The following is a 17,666-nucleotide window of genomic DNA, read 5'->3' as shown; positions in this document are numbered from 1 at the left end:
CCTGCCTCTTACATGGCGACCAGGGAGACTGACTTTTCTCTCTGGTCTCTGGCGTCTTCTTTCCTAGCTGTCCTTGGCTTCTTCGGGGCTTATGGGATGGGCTAGGAGACTGGGAGACACAGGCTGCAGGTGGCACTTTCCAGAGACCCCAGTGCAGACTCTTCATCTCCCCCTCTACAGATCTTGGCTATCTAAGCTGCCCCCCCAAAGTGACTGAGCAGATGTCAGAAAGAGAAGCTGTCCTGGGGCCTGGAGAAACGCCTCAGCAGTCAAGAGTACTGGTTGCTCTCCCAGATGACCCAAGTTTGATAACCAGCACTGACATGGTGGCTCACAACCACCTGTGACTCCAGTTCCAAGGGATCTGATGCCCTTTTCCGGCCTCTGTGCCCATTGCACACATGTGGTGCAGAGACGTTTATGCAGTTCCCATACACATAAAAAAAAAAGTGTAACATTTTAGTAGTGTCTTAGTTAAGGTTTCCATTCCTGTGAAGAGACACCAAGACCAAGGCAGCTCTTATAAAAGACAACATTTAATTGGGGCTGGCTTACAGGTTCAGAGGTTCAGCCCATTATCACCAAGTCAGAAGCATGGCAGCATCCAGGTAGGCATGGAGCTGGAGGAGATGAGAGTTCTCCATCTTCATCTATCTGAAGGCCACCAGGAGAAGACTGTCCCCCAGGCAACTAGGAGGAGGGTCACACAGTAACATACTTCCTCCAACAAGACCACACCCACTCCAACAAAGCTGTCACACCTCCTAATAGTGTCATCCCCTGGACCAAGCATATTCAAACCACTACAAGCAGCATGTTACAAAATTACCACAAACATCAAAAGGAAAAAAGAAAAAGAAAATTGACTCTAGATCCAATGAACGCTTGAATGCTGAGGGTCATGTTAGACCTTTTCCATATTACACACAGTAGGACTGAGACCCAGAAACAAGTGAGGTTATAGTCACCTGTGCTGGCTGTTATGGGCACTTAAGCTCTATCAAGCTGTTTCTGGAAAGTACTGAAAAGATGGATACCAAATCTCCAGAAAATCCTTCACATATCTATGCCCCAATTAAAGTATTTCAGTGGCCCCTAGCTGTACAATAGCCAGGAAGTGCAATGGCAAGTGCCGGGATATTTCCCATGGCCTGAGGGAGGGCAGGTCCTGAGCCAGCAGGCGGCTCGTGGTCCTGTGGCAGCCTGGATCTCAGGTCAGTCAACTGGCAGCCTGAGCCCTTAATCTGGCCCTTAGATCTGTTTGGATTGGCTAGCAGTGTCGGACAAATTATTTGAATCATTTGCCAACATTTAAACATTGGGAAACAGCGATTAAAATACAGATTTCCGGTTTGCCTTGAAATCATAGATCTGGTGGCACAAGGTCTGTTTTTCCTCCTGGCAGTGGGCTGTCAGACTCCTTGGCTGCTGTCTGCCGGCTGAGGCATCCTCTCCATTCCCCACAGACCATCTGCTGGTCCCTTCCCAGAGTCCCCTGAAGCATCGGACAACTGGAACCAACTAACAACACAACTGAAAAGAAATGTACTTTTATATATCTGTCAGTCGCTACAGAACTAAAATGAGTCAAAAGAGTTTCCCTGGTCTAAGGGTGTAGCTCAGGGTGCTTGCTTAGCCCTGGATTTGATCCCCAGCACTGCATACACCGGATACCGGTGGTGCAGCACACCCACAGCCCCAGCACTCAGGACATGCCGGCAGGAGTATCAGAAGTTCAACCTTGGCATCCCCACCTGGATACCAAGTAGAGTGTGTTTATCTCAAAACAAAAGGCAGAGATGCCCAGGGACAGAGCTCAGTCTTTAAACTGCTTCTCCAGCCAGAGGACCAGTGGTCCAATCTTCAGAAGCCAAGGGGGAAAAAGGAAGGAAGGAAGGAAGGAAGGAAGGAAGGAAGGAAGGAAGGAAGGGAGGGAGGGATGGAGGGAAGGAGGGAAGGAGAGAGGGAGGGAAGGAGGGAGGGAAGAAAGGAGGGAGGGAAGAAAGGAGGGAGGGAAGAAAGGAGGGAGGGAGAGAGAGAGAGAGAGAGAGAGAGAGAGAGAGAGAGAGAGAACACGGATCCCTGGGGCTCAATGGCCATCTACCCTTTGCTAAGTTCCAGGTCAATAAGAGAGACCTTCTCTAAAAAGCAAACATAAAAACAACCAACCAAAGAAAATGGTGGATGGTACTTAATGAAAGCAGTGGCAATGGAGGCGCTCTCTCTCTCTCTCTCTCTCTCTCTCTCTCTCCCCTCTCTCTCCCTTTCCCTCCCTCCATCCTCCCCACCCCCACCCCCCACCTCAAAGCTTCACTTTCTAGAAGTAAAAAAAAGAAGGAGGATTTTTCAGTCGTGCTGTTTCTCTGTTGGCTGACTGCAAGCACCTGATGTAAATGCTCTCTTCTGCATCCCATTACCCAAGAAAAAAAGGTGGCCTGATTTCTCACGAGGAAACTGAGGCAGGGATAAGCAGCCTTGAGCTGATTGCAGGGAGCTGCTTGGACTGTGATACCCCAGGGCTCCTGAGCTATGGACGTCCCTGGGATTGCTTACTCGCAGGGCCGGGTCTTCTGGATTTGTCTAGAGAGGGCCCCGAGTGCTTCTGTGGCAAGGACAGTTAACACACTCAGAGGCGACGCCAGAACAGCCAGTCACTCCCATGAGTCTCCCTGAGTTTCGTTCAACACAGAAAGCAAAAGGTCACAGTTAAACCAAGAACTGGAAACAGTCCGAAGAGCAGAGACCTCTGTGAAAATGTCTGGCTGGGACTTCGGCTACTTTCTCACTAGGTGACCATCTCTGTTGTCATCCCAGCTCCAAGACCCCCTTCTCTCTCCCGGTTGTGTACATCCTGCCACAGTCAGTGTGTCCACAGCATGCTTGTCTTAGGGTGTCCGTCCCCCTGCCCCCCATATCGAAGTCCCAGGGCTCGCCCACTGAAGAGCCTCTCCTCAAAGGAGCACCCTGGACCTGACAGGTGAGTAACCACTCTCCATTTGCGACCCGTGGTGGTGTGAAGATGTGTTGACACTGAGACATCAGAGTACCACTGGCCTGGTGACCCTAGAGATGATGACTGCTTGAGCCAGATTCTGGGAGCAAGAGGGCCTGGCTTACTCGCTCTTCAAGAATGTGCTACTTGTCGCCCTTAAACGACATTTCCAAGAGCCATCTCCCCGGAAGTCCCGCGGCCGCCTAGTTTTGTGCACCGCGCCCCGCAGGTCTCAGCCTCCGCCGGGGGCGCAGACTGCAGCGAGCGTGGGCGGCGCGTGCCAGGACCCGTGGGCTTCCTCGGGGAAGTCTGTAAAGAGCCAGGTCGGGGAAGGAGACGCCTTAGGCGGATGGCCTGCGCCTTTTGCGGGACAATGGCGACGCCCAGTGGTGGCTTCGGGAAAGCACGGAGCTCGAGAGCTCAGCCCTCCAGGTCTTCCCAGGGAAAGCTGCTGCTCCTTCCTGGGGTCCCACCAGGACGTTCTGCGAGTTCTTAGGTGGCCCCGAGTACCAACACCTGGAGGCACTGATAAGCAGCCGTGCACGGATTTCAAGGATCTTGGTGTGTGATACCTCAGGGCTATACATCTTCAAGGCTCTGGGATTTCTATTCCTGGTAATTTGATTTACCGCATGAGCATCGCTCTTGCTGGCCTTCTTCCCGGCCGGCCCTGGGCATCTGTGTGTGGAGAAGCATCTTCCAGACAATCGATCATGACAAACTCCTCCTGATCCCTCGGCGCAAGGGTTACCTCATACCTACAGTCTGCCAGCCTGTTCGAAAGCGAGAGCCCCAGAGCCCAGGCCACATCCCTCCTGTAAATGCGTGACTAGACCCACCCCTTTCAAAAACCAGGTGACATCCTTTTCAGGGCTTTGCATTAAAGATCTCCTAATGAAGGTGTCAGCTGGGCTTTAGAGCACCTTTCTAGGCACCAAGCCCGTTGCCGAGAAATTTACATATGCCTTTTCTAACTCCTAAGAAAGTATTACTGTGTTTTATAAAAACAAAAACAAAAAAGTTTTAAGAATTGCTCAAGATTCAACAGTGAGTCGTCACACAGTCATGAATTGATCCACATCTGACAGATGAGGAGACCCTCTAACCAAGTTATCCATGGGGAAATTATGTGATATAGCAGCGGGGTGCCATCGTCTGGTGGCCTACCCCCACTCCCTGCCCGGCTCGCCCCCCCACACCCGCTCCTCCCACCTGCATCTCTGTCCCTCAATCATTTATCCCTCTCCTCCCTGTTCTGAGCGGTCCCGTTGATTGATCCTCAGTGACATCAACAAGCCAAGTCCTGCCCTAACTTTGCTCTGGGTGCTTAAACACCATGACCTCAGTTTTCCAGCCTCGACCTTCTCAGCCGGAGGCTCTGCATGCCTAAATCTGGCCATCCTCCGGTCCTCCGGAGCAATTCCCACAGCAAAATCACCTGAGGTCCCCAGCACAACACCAGTTCTGACTGGTCACAGACTGCTTTGAGGAATGAAAGAACACGCATTGAACTAACTGCCTGTGGCGCTGTAAAGTAGCACCACAACCTAGATAGCACACTCTGGAGAGGTGACAGGTCAAGCTGTGGACACCTGGCGGGGAGGGCGGACGGGGTGCTTTCCTGCCTCTGCTGCTGGGTCAGTCCCTGGTGATCTGTCTTCTTGGCAGTGTTAGAAAACTAAAACTTGGGAGGCTGGAGAGATGGCTCAGTGGTAAGGAGCGCTGGCTGCTCTTCCAGAGGTCCTGAGTTCAAATCCCAGCAACCACATGGTGGCTCACAACTATCTGTAATGGGATCTGACACCCCCTTCTGGTGTATCTGACAGCTACAGTGTACTCATATAAATAAAATTAATAATTCTTTTTTAAAAAGTTAAGACTCTTTCTCCTTTTTCTGTAAGGATACTAATCATACTGATCTCATCTATCCACAACTGTATTTGCAAAGACTCTATTCCTGAACAATGTCCCTTTCATAGGTACCAGGGGATACGACGCTTACGTGCCCTTTGTGAGGACACACCTGAACTCGACAAGAAAGGACAATTGGTTTGTGAGCAGTCACAGGGCAGGGCAGCAGCTTCACAGTGCCACTGCAGAGACTGGCTGGCATCTCCCATGACCCCTTCCCCTTTTTATTGGACCATTGGTAACGCTTTGTGGTCACAGTAATGACTGTGTTTACTCCAGGCTTAAGTGCCTGTGTTTCTCCCTCTCATATCAGGTGTAAAACGGAATATTAACTTGGAATATGGCCTGTCCCTCTTGGGCAGTGCTGAGGTCATTTAATGTCAGGATAAGTCGGGCTGACCTTGCCTTTCTGTTGAGGCTCATCCTCCGCCTGTCCTCTAGGGCTCATCGGAGTCGGGCCTCAGCCCCCCTGGCTCTGCTCTGGCTGCTCCTGCATCCTCCTACTCCCAGTGCCTCTTGAGTCCCTGAAATGTTAATCAAGCTTGAGGCTGTCTGTACCTTTGTCTTTGTTTAGTAGTGTCTAAAGCTGTATGCAACTCTAGGCGCTCCTTGTTAAAACTGGGGGAGAATGATCTTTGTGAATACATGAAGAAGTCTTAATCCATTTCATCCAATCGCTTGATAAACGTGAAAATACAACGAAGTCGCAGTTGTTTGTCAATGATGCTTGTGGCTCTGGAAACAATCATTTTCTCATTCAGGGAAATATCCAAAATTAGGGGATAAGAGAGGATAATGGAGGGGTAAAAATAATCAAAGTGCCTATATTATATATGGTTAAAAGCACTGGCTGCTCTTCCAGGGATCCTGAGTTCAATTCCCAACAACCACATGATGGCTCACAACCATCTGTAATGGGATTTGATGCCCTCATCTGGTGTGTCTGAAGACAGCTACAGTGTACTCACATAAAATAAATAAATACAATCTTTTAAAAAAGGGAAAGAACTTGAAATTGCCCACAATCTGGAAGAGATAACCCCCCTATTGTCGTATTTATATCCTAAACACATGTAAAGAGCTTTAGAGCTATAATGTCAATAAATAAGACGATCTCGAAGTGTTTATGGGAGCCAGAGGTATCAGGAAGTACATCTCGGAGGGTACATTTCAGCTTAGATTTGAAAGACACAGGAGATTGCCCAGAGAAGAATGAAAGTAGGTCCCAGCAGTGGATCCAGGCATGGTGTACTGGCTGGTTTTGTGTCAACTTGACACAAGCTAGTCATCAGAGAGAAAGAGGCCTCAGCTGAGGAAATGCCTCCATGAGATCCAACTGCAAGGCATCTTCTCAATTAGTGGTCAATAGAAAGGCCCAGCCCATTGTGGGTGGTGCCATCACTGGGCTGATGGCCCTGGGTTCTATAAGAAAGCAGGCTGAACAAGCCATATGAAGCAAGCCAGTAAGCAGCACCGTCCACTTATTGCCTCTGTATCAGCTCCTGCCTCCTGACCTGCTTGAGTTCCAGTCCTGCCTTCCTGTGGTGGTGAACAGCAAAGTGGAAGTGTAAGCTGAATTAAACCCTTTCCTCCCCAACTCGCTTTTTGGTCATGGTGCTTCTTTGCAATAGAAACCCTGACTAAGACACATAGTTTACTGGAGCAGTTGGCGATTGAGCAGATTAGAATGAGCCAGGAAAGGTGACCCGTGAAGAAGAGAAAAATCAGTGCAGAGTGTTCGTAAGAAGAGAAGTCGTTGACTGCGTTGTTAGATCAACCAGAAACTTTTTCTTCAAGTTTGTTCATCTGCCTATGTGAAGAAGAGAATAAGACAATTGGTTTTGTTTGAGAATGAGGGGGTGGGGCTGCAGTAAAGGAAAAAGATCAAGAGGTTTTGTTTTTTTTTTAATATATGAAATGCAGTAACAGTTAAATAAGGAAGATAAAGGAGACGGAGAATAATGAACGGAGGTTTTATGCAATCGTTCATGAAATCACACCACACCTGGCCTGGGGATGACAGTGAAGCAGAGAATGGAGCTGAAGGCTCACATACACGTGGGTACCGGTGACAGGGTGGAGATACACCAGTAGGAGTGGGTTGCTGGGACATGGTAGAGGGAGTGGGAAGGAAACCGAAGATTAGGAGGGCTCAGGGAATGTGGAGGCCAGGATGTTAGATGAGATTTTGTGCGATACCGTTAATTTTTATATGAGGTGCAGATTAAGGAACATTGAGGGAGCTCAGCAAATACAGGTGTTCTCAATCAAGAACGACAGCCTGGGTTCAATCCCAGCCCCAAGCAGTAGAGAACTGACTCCTGGAAGCTGTCCTCTGAGTTCCACACACAAGCTGTGGCCCACTCACACACACACCTATGCTAATTTTTCAAAGGTCTTGGATGAACCTTCGTTTTTCTTCAGTTTTCTCGTGATTTGATGAAGGGTTAGCTTTTTCCCACTGGGTTGTTCTGTCCCCTTGTCAGAGCTGCGCAGTGTTCGTATCAAGAGAAGGAGTGGGGTCTGTTTCTGAGGTGCCAGAAAATGGCCCTCTGAGAAGGTGTATTTCAGTTGAGACTTGAAAGTTACAGATTTCCCAGAGACCATCAGAGGTGCATGCATTCCCAGCTGTGGACCTAAGATGCTTTATGCTGTTAGGGAAGCAGGAGCGAGGTCTGCAAGGCTCACTTTGACATTACCTTGGTCTGTCAATACCCAAGAGGGAGAGGCTACTGACCTGTGGGTTTGACCAGCTGTCGACTTCTAATTCCCCACAACCTTACCAAGCATTTGTTACCATTGGCTTTTTATTTTTTTTATTTTTTGACAGTATCCATTCTGGAAACCGAACACAATTTACTTTTCCATGACGACTGAGGATCTTAAACACCTTCCTAACTGTAAGCCATTTGTAATTCTCCTTTTGAAATTGTCCTATTAACTAGCTTATTTATTGATCCAATAATTTTTGACTTTTTGGCATTTAATTTTTTGTAGTTCTTTATCTATCTTGGCTACCAATCCCCTCTCTGATGTATAGTTGGCAAATACTTTTCTCATTCTGTAGACGATCTCTTCATTCTGGTGATAAATTTGTCACACAAAAGACTCAATTTCATATAATCCCATTTGCCAACTGTAGTGGCTATTCCTGGTTGTCAACTTGACTCTATCTGGAATGAACTACAGTCTAGAATTGGAAGGCTCACCTATGATCCTAATTTGGAGGCTCAGAGATATAAATTTCTGACCTGGATCTTGGTATGGAGATCTTGAAGCATAGTGGCTATGAATTCCAGAAGATTAAGACAAGCAGATCTCCGAGTTCAAGATCATCTGGGATTAAAGGCATGGAGGCACACGCCTTTAATCTGGGCCACACCCTCTGCTGAAGAACTACAGCCTTTAATCTGGGCCATACCCTCTGCTGGAGATATATAAGGACATTGGAAGAAAAAAAGATTTACTCTTCCTTGCCTGCTTGCCTCGTGGGACTGAGCAACTGCTAGATCCTTGGACTTCCATCCACAGCTGCTGCTGACCATTGTTGGGGAGTTGGACTATAGACTGTAAGACATCGACAAATTCCCTAACTATATAGAGACTGCCCATATGTTCTGTGACTCAAGAGAATCCAAACTAGTACACCAACTCTGTGCTACTGGAGTCTGCTCAGAAAATCCGTGCTATGCTTGCCTTTTGAAGGATTTCTTAAGCTGTTTCGAAGGTTGAAATGTTGTTTTTTTTTCTTTTCTTTTTTTTAATTCGATTATCTTTTTTATTTACATTTTAAATGATTTCCCCTTTCCTGGCTCCGCACTCCCAGAAAGTCCCATAAGCCCTCTTCCCTCCCCGTGTTCCCCCATCCACCCCTTCCCACTTCCCTGTTCTGGTATTGCCCTACACTGCTGCACTGAGCCTTTCCAGAACCAGGAGTCACTCCTCTGTTCTTCTTGGACATAATTTGACATGTGGATTATGTCTTGGGTATTCCAAGTTTCTAGGCTAATATCCACTTTATCAGTGAGTATATCCAAAAGTTGAAATCTTTGTCTAGGATCCATTTTGAATTCATTTTCAAGGGGAGAGAGATGGATCTAATTTCATTCCCCTAACTATGGAAATGCAATTTTCTTAGCACAATTTGTCAGGAAGGCTCCCCCCCTCCCGCCCCCCCCCCAAGACAGGATTTCTCTGTGTAGCCCTGACTGTCCTGGAACTCACTCTGTAGACCAGGCCAGCCTAACTCAGAAATCCTCCTGCCTCTGCCTCCCAAGTGCTGGGATTAAAGGCATGCACTGCCACCACCCAGCAGGAAGGCTGTTTTTACAACATATATTCTTGACAGCTTTGCCAAAAATGATGTGGCTAAAACATGTAGTTGTATTGCTGGGTCTTCCATCCCACTCTTCTGGTCTACACGGTTTGTGTTAGTGTGTGTGTGTGTGGGGGGGGGGAGTGTCACTGCAGCTCTGTAATGAGATTAAATGCTCTGGTACTGCTCTTCCTGCCAAGGACTGCTGCCACAGTTTGGGGCATTTTGTGCTTCTCTATGAAGTTTAGGATTGTATTTTGTAACTCTGTGAAGAATGTAAGTAAAATTTTGAAGGGGACTGAAATGAACCTGGAGATTGCTTTGGGAAATAGGGTCACTTTCTTCATTTTTAATTAAAATATATTCTTTACCTCTCCTCTCTCCAAACTCTCCCATGCTCCCTTAAACCCTGTCCTCCTAGTCTTTAATTGTCCATACTACACAATTTATATAATTGTAGTAAACATAAACTATATTATATATAACCTGCTTTACATATTCTATGTATGTAAAATATATATAACTGCTGAGTCAGTTTAGTATTATTTGCGTGTGTTTTCAAGGCTGGCCACTTAGTACTGGATAGCCAGTGGGGGCTCATCCTGGGAAGGCCAATTCTCCCTTGCTCAGCAGTTAATGGCCTGTAGCTCTTCACCTGAGGGGTGGGGTTCCAGGAGACTGGCCTCACATTGGTATGTCAATTAGTGTCACTGTTGCCATCTTGCTCCCATATTGTTGAGATTTCCTGGGTTGGACTTCTTGGTCCTATCTAGAAAACAATTGATGTAGCAGACTTCTTGGTTGTCTGGCTTCTTCGTTCCCTCTCCCTCCATGTTCCCTTTCTTACCAGTCTTACATGGAGGGGCTGTGTTGCAGATGTATCAATTAGGGCTGGGCACCCCAGTCAGTTGTTCTCTGAATTTTGACCAGCTGGGGATTTCTGTAATAGTCTTCTGCAAAAGAAGCTACTGTAATAGAATGGGAGCTACAATTAACCATGGGCACCAACTATTCAGAATACATGGGAAGAGGGATTCTACTGGTTTAGCAAAGTGGTAGAAATTCTAAGATTCATGATGCAGCAGACAGAGGTATTTGGCTGGGTTCACTGTACCAGGCATGATTTCCCTCCCGCTGAGGAGGCCTTGAGTTCAGTTAAACAGCAACTTTAAGAGGAAAAAAAGAGTATTTCACCTTGCAGCCGGCAGTTCTTCATGAACGGAAGTCAGGGCAGGAGCTCAGACAGGATCGGAGGCAGAAGCCAAGGAGCACTCCGGCTGGCTTGCCCCTCGTGGCTTTCCTCAGTGTGCCTTCTCACACAACTCAGGACCACCTGCCCAGGGGAGTGCACCACCCCTTTTGGTTATGATCTTTCTCAGAGCAGCAGCAGAAACCTATGGCATGTGTGTCTTACCCTGCACGTGTCAAACCAGACCCTGTCAGCTGCAGGTGGTGGTAAGTGCCCTCAGTTAAGTTGCTGAAGTGTCTCAAGCACCTTTTGCTTCATGTATTTTGAGGGTCAACTGTCAGGTGGCTGCGGCTAGGATTCCTGTCTCCTTAATGGACTGCCTGTGTCGTCATACCCTTGGGAGGCACTGCATGTACCTTTCTGGCGTACAAGAGGCTGACACAGGATGGTGGGTTCAAAAGCCAGCCAAAACTATGCAGTGGGTCTCAAAAACAGGGAGAGGGAAGCCAAGGGCAGAAAGATAAAAATATATACCTTCCCTTTCTCCTGACACGTGGTCCACAAAGGAATTCCCCCCCTAAGCCTATCCATCTACTTTCCTCAAGTTCTCTCCTAAAATACTGCCAACTTCAAGTTAGCAAACAAGTCTCTGGGCCTGATGGGCACCTCTAAAAATCACATCAAGAACAGATGCAGTCATACAGACCATCGCTGTGCGCACACTTAGCTGACTTTCCTAGAGCCTGGAACTGAGAGGGCAGGAGCATTCCCCAGGCTGGTTCCCACTCCTCGACTCTCCCTGAAGCCCCTGGGGTTCACACTCCACCCAGTGTCCCCAAGTCACTATCTTCCTGCCCCATCTTCAGAGACAAGACTAAGGACTGTTATTCCTAGGTTGTCTCTAGAATGTCATTATTTCCCATCTCAAAAGTCAGAAAAAAAAAAAAAAACCGTTGATGTCAAGTGTAAAACTCAGGAACTCTTTCCAGATCAAAGACATCTACGAGCTTAAGAAAACAAATGAGCACATAATGATTTAGTTGGCTTTCTCTTTTAATCAAAAACATACTTTGTTACAGAGTTCTCAAGAAAGATTCAACTATTTTTTTTTAAGCCACAGACTTCAACCAAGCAAAAGTCTATAGAAAGAAAATGGGCCTTTAGCTGACCAGGTTTTCCTAAGAGCACAAGCTAAGAGTGGGCCCAGAGTAGGAGACAGAGCTGTGTCACCACCAATCTGTCCCCAACACCCAGTCCTCTTCCACACTGGATCTGCAGCACACCAGTTTCCATAACCTGTAGGGAGTCATGCTTTTAAATCACATTAGATGCATTGAACAAAATCCCTCCCCGTTTGCCAACTCTACACTTAGCCTTTTAACTGATCCAAACCCGTGAGTCCTTCTACCAATGACAAGCAGCCTTAGCAAGAGCAGCTGGCTTCATCCCTTCTTCACAGCTGCCACAGATGTGGCCTCTACCAGGACTCCCCACCCCCACCCCACCCCCCTAGAAAGGTTCCCAGGTCCTTAAAAATAACAAAGTTGGTTATTATACTTATCCAAGCAGGCTGGAAGAAAACACTCTGAAAGGCATGATCCAGCCAAAAGTTGTCTAATCAAAATGGATATAAAAGAAGCAAAAATAAAGTGAACAGTCATCACTGCAACTGTTTTTCATAGCATCAATTAAAATATTGATATAATTTCTGAAGAACTTCCTGTTTTGAGTGTAGAAGAATTAAGCTCCTAAAGACCCAAAGAAAGGACCTCTAATATTACTAGGCATTTACAACAGGATTTCAATCCATTTTAGGTGAAGAATCGCCAGCACTTAGGGCAGTATCATACACATACTAACTTCAAAGTCAGAATGTCATGACAGACGAAGGCCTTTGCAGAGGCTCTGAACACAGACGACGACACAGTGAAACGAAGCTGCCCCCACCCCCCACCCCCACCCCCACCCCAGTGTTCTGTATAGTACGTACTGCAGCCCCCAAGGTGGTGCTAGGCCTTTGGTTAAAAAGAAGTCATAAGGACATATGTAACTACCTGTCCTCGGAAGAACGAGCACTGAAGGGTCAAGCCTAGTCTCTCTGAATAATGAAGAGAAAAGTAAGACCCCCCTCAGACAGCAGACGGAGGGCAGAGAGCACCTCCAACTGCTGCAGAGTGGGCAAGGGCACTTAGAAGCCAGAGCTGGCAGAATAGTCCAATGCCTCATTTCACCGACGAGGGGCTGAGGCCCAGAGACGGGAATGACTTGCCAAGGACACGTGACGTCATGAACTACAAGTGCAACGGTCAGAGTGAGTCCAGAGCCTGTTTTACGTTGAACAAGAACATGAACTCTAGAGCTACGGAGAAAAGTATCTTAAACTGTGTGAGAGCATTTACAGCAACACAGAGAATGATTGTCTTCACCGAACTTCTCTTCAGTCCTTCCTATATTAAAAGGAGAAAAGAAAAAGAGGACTTAAAAGTTTCATTCATTAATTAATTTGATGCTAAAATCCCTGAAAACATCACTCATCGCAGCAGCCATTCCTTGGGGGATGGTCTCAGACCCTCAATTCTCATAAAGGCACCTATAGGTCAGAAGTATCTACAGAGGAAGGCCAGAGAGAGAGCAGGGTCAGGACACGAAGCAAGCAGAGACGGTCTCTCAAGATTGTGTGGTTTGCTGGAGCCTCTAGCCAACAGGACAGCTTTTTGAGTGAATTCAGTGGAAGCTAAATCTTTCAAAACACTGGGGAGAGGGGCAGCTATGGGCTATGAATGTCAGTCACTTAATTCTCTACACATCAACCATATAAAACTCACCAAGGATCGGGGACCACCACGGCAGCAATCGGAACAACGCCAAATAGCAGTGCACCAAAGTCCTCCTCAACCCCCTCCAGGGGAGGTCCTGGGTGAACACTAATCACCTCACTTGTCTGCTTCCCTCATCTAAGCAGTGAGGACAGCCAACCGGAAACCACTAAGGAGAGGCTCACTAACCACTCAAGAAGCCGCAGCTGTCAGGACAGAGGATGGGAGAGGAGAGCCCAACACTTGAACATCTAATCCACAGCAGTCTTGGGCATTTAGGAATGGCTAGGCAGTACTGTCTATCTCAGAAGCCCCAGAGGTCCAGAGAGACAGCAGGGAGAGGAAAAGAAGAAATGGTATACCAGTATATTCTGATTTGTGTAAATTGCTCCTGCCAATAATAACAAGGCAAGATGATGAAAACTCTGATTCCTCAGAACGCCAGAGAAGCAGCCTCCTGGTACTGAAGAAAAGGTCCTGCCAAGGCTACTGCTAGGAATAAGGCCGCTGGCTTTCTACATACTGCTCACTGCATCAGAGAAGAGATCGCTGGGTTATCAGAAGGGAAGAGCAGAAAGGCCTGAGCAGGATATTCATCTCCCAGCCTTTAGGTCATGCAGAGGATCGAAGGGGCATTTACAGACGCTCCACGGAGCTAGTCCCTTCCAGACCCCACCTACAAGAGTCGTTTCCTGCTCCACTCAGGACAGTGACCCGACTCCTACTTCACTAACGACCATTAAAGAAAACATCAAAGAAGACAGGAACCTTCAGCAACTACCAAAAACATCTCTGGCCAGCTTTAGACAAACCTGTCCCTTCCAAGGGGTCTCAGCTAATGGGTCGCAAATTAAAATTTGAGAAAAAAAAATTCTAAAGAGTGACAATTATCAAATTACTAGCAGGCCAGGAACAAACACATCTCACCTCCACGGAACTTCCCAAGCATTCCAAGAAGATTCCCTCCTCTGGACTGTAAAACCTCTGAGTTACTTTGCCTTTAAGTTGCTAAGACAAACCACACCGTTCCCCACAAAACTGGATTTCTAACTTTGACGCCCAGCACAGCTGAGCATGTTTGTTGCTGGATCCTGCAGGCGTGGGCCCTCCCTCAGGAGCTCACCATCTGTGACCCTGCACTGTTTACAGGAGCAATGGGTTCGAGCAGTACAAAAAGACAGCGTGGGAAAGCAAGCTGGTGGCAGTGGCTGAGCACCTCCATACAGCAGGGGCAGTGGAGGACTGCGATGAAGGGAGACTCTAGTCCAGAAAAGAACCTACTTCCAAGTAAATAAAGGCAATACCATTACGGATTCTCTTTAATCATGCACAGAAAGGCACAAGACAAAAGTAGAACAGTTTCAAACTGGGTGCCCACTGAAATTTAATGTTGGGAGACTTTTGAACTATGACTTAGAAAAACCCCACCCAGAACCATAGTCACATCATAATCAGTCTCAAACAACTAGGAAAACTATTTTATCCCAAAAAAATTTAAACTTAGGGAAGTTTTTTTAAAGTCTTATTCAAAGATAGCAATGTATAAGGAACAAAAATAAACAGTTTAAGTGAGCTGTCAGGAATTCTAGACTCCTTAAAAGCATAGGACAGGTGAATTACAAACTTTATCAATAACCAGAAATTATTTCTATGGCTCTTAGTAAGAAAACTAAGACAAGTGGCTCGGCTCTGAAGAGATACTTCTTAGCAAATATTTCCCACATACTTTATGAAGATGACTAAATGTGGGAAACTTTCCATAAAGTACAACTGGAAGCATCAAGTTACAGCACTGCATGGTCAGATAACCTGGATCTTTAAAAACCTGTTAACACTAAAACTTAAGTCTTCTCACTCCTGTTCCCCATCCATAGTGAAACAGATCTAAAGACAAACATTTCTAGAGAAGGTATCTTTTTATAATTCTGTCAATACAACATTAAAAAAAAATCACCAAACTTATACATATAAAATTAGGTCTGTAACAAAAGTATTTATAAGTACATAAGAGTAGAAACTGGTGAAGAAGCTTTTGCGACACGGGGCGTGTGTGCTGGACTGAGATGTCACCAGTCGCAGCAGCACTCAGGTTTCTCAGCGCCTCCGGAACATTCCGAAGCGGGCTGCAGGACGTGGTCATTTCTGTTGGCACAAAGAGAACTGCTATGCACAGTGTTTCCAGAGCTCAAATGCCTACTGCAATTTGAAATTCACAGAAAACTTTCAACAGTAAAAACATCTCTATGATCTTGATTTTATTCACACTATTTATCCAAGCCTATTTTTTTGCTACAGTAAAATAAAAGCTCAAAAACTCTCCAACTCTACACATGATCCACAGAGTACGTGGGAAGTCCCGGCAGAGGGTGAAGGGAAGCCGGGGTGCTGCCTGTCATTCAGTAGAAGGCATCTTGCCACTGAGATTGGACTCAAAAGTGCAAAAGGAAAACATTTTAAAAACCAAACCTAGAATTCAACTTCGTATACTGACTCAGTTTTATTTACGCTAGTAACTAGGTAGAAAGTATACATGTGTCTGTGGTACAGTCAATGCGTCTCAGCTCCTCTACTTCAGTCTCTACAAAGTCACCACCGAGTGATCAATGATGGCAAACAAAGGCTTATAATAACCAAAAGGTATAAAAAAGTTTGCAGTCTTGCCCCAAGATACAAAAACTGAATTTTAAACAATGTCAAACATACATGATTTAAACAGTATATGAAAAAAAGTCACACATCAAATCAAGTACAAAAATATCCAAACTACCTGTTACCAACTGCACTGTTTCCATTATTCTGCACAGTATTTAACATAGAATTTAGCAGTTTCCAAAATATTCATTATTTTAGTTGAAGCACTGCCACCTTGCAGAACAGTGAAGCATCAGGCAGAGCAACACTGCTTTTAGTGTTTTTTATAAATATAAAACCTTCTCCCTATGAATTAAGGGAAAAATTCCTTCCCTAGGCTTTTATTTTTTTAATAACTAACCTTGTGCCTAGAAATATAGAAGAATTCATTTACTGTTTAACAGGGCAAGGTATACATCTTGATAACGGTCATCCATTAGGGATAAAAAAATTGTAATTTTAAATGGCATTTCTATGACTGATAATTGTAAGGAATTGTCAATATGCACACAGATTAGTGTTTTGTCTTGGGGAAAAACCCTGAAGTCTGCAAGACAGTATGAATTTAATTCACCTTCACTGTTTAACTTGCAAAAAACATTCTGAATAAAAGGTTGATAAAAGGTTTTGAAAAGAGAGTGAAGTTGCTCTTGGTAAAACTGGCTCGCCCATGTGCCACATGAGCACAGTATGTTCGACAATAACTTGCCCATTAAGGAACAGGTGACTTATCTTTGAGAACTTCTCAGCCTTAAAATCAGCAACACTGACTTTATTCTGCAGAGTCATGCACCCGGGTCCCGCATGTAAGGAGCTCTCACGCACTTAAAAGGGGCTGAGTTCCCAGCACTGGAATGACTCCTTCATATAGAACAACCAGTGAAGATTTAGAAAGAATTGCATCTTCCTGATCTCCAAGCTCTGAGCCATGCCTGAAAGTTCTAAAATAGAAAAGAAGTTTTAATTCAGTTTCTGTCTGCTAAGAGCAAGGCAGCAAACACATCTTTCAACCCTTTATGAAAAGACAGAGCAGAACAGAAATGCAATAGATCTTCAGATTATAAACACAGGTATATTTCATAGTCCACCATCCTGGCAATGGTTAGGGCGTCTGTAGGGTGAGATCTCAGTCTAAAGGCTGTGGGTCCGCAATGGGCATGGTGTGTAGGACTTCGTCCAGGAGCTGCAGAGCTCGGTGGAGGTGAATCTCGATCCAGCACGGGGTTTCCTTGATGCTCTGTCGTGGGTAGTCCGGGCCCCAGCCCTTCACGAAGCTCATCCTGAGGATGCACAAGCGCCGGAGGTCGTCTACACCAATGCCAGCAGCAGCAGACAGGCCTAACAGAAGCAGAAGCGTGGAGGGTGTCAGTGCACAGGGTCCTCCCTTCCCATCCTCCCCAGTCTGCCTTCTTCACTGATTTTCCTCTCAGCATACAACTTCTCTGTTAAAGTGTCAACGTAACTGCAGAACTAAGCCTTATCAATGGTTGAGTGAAAATTTGGTTATGATGGTTTATATTTCATATATGCAATTTTAACTACCAGAGAGGAAGTAAACTTCCACATGCCACCAATAATTCCCCCACTCTCTTCAGAAGTAGGGTATAGGAGTAAAAATCAACATCTCTGTAAAAGGGTGTGTCCACAGCTGTAAGAACCTCAGCATCTGACTGCCACCCTGGAGCAAGACAGAACTAGTCATCAGAAGGTCATGTACTTGGCCTCTCTTAGACATTTCAGTTAACTTGTGTCTGCCTCTAAGTTTAAGATAATATGGAGGGAGGAAGCATGGATAAAAATAAGAAATTCAAT

At 46.0% G+C, this 17,666-nt stretch overlaps 1 protein-coding gene across 1 annotated transcript in view; it reads right to left on the bottom strand.

The window, feature by feature from the left end:
• Window positions 1-15,695: 15,695 nt before the first annotated feature.
• The window catches only part of Smad4 (SMAD family member 4), a 51,283-nt gene continuing 49,312 nt past the window's right edge, over window positions 15,696-17,666 (bottom strand). Inside the window, exon 12 of the mRNA XM_052201448.1 lies at window positions 15,696-17,192. Within this exon, the coding sequence (XP_052057408.1) occupies window positions 16,981-17,192 (212 nt within the window). The 3' untranslated portion in view covers window positions 15,696-16,980. The remainder of the gene's footprint in view (window positions 17,193-17,666) is intronic.

The sequence above is a fragment of the Apodemus sylvaticus genome, chromosome 13, assembly GCF_947179515.1.
Source record: "Apodemus sylvaticus chromosome 13, mApoSyl1.1, whole genome shotgun sequence".
Lineage (NCBI taxonomy): Eukaryota > Metazoa > Chordata > Mammalia > Rodentia > Muridae > Apodemus > Apodemus sylvaticus.
This window is presented reverse-complemented; position numbering and strand designations above follow the sequence as displayed.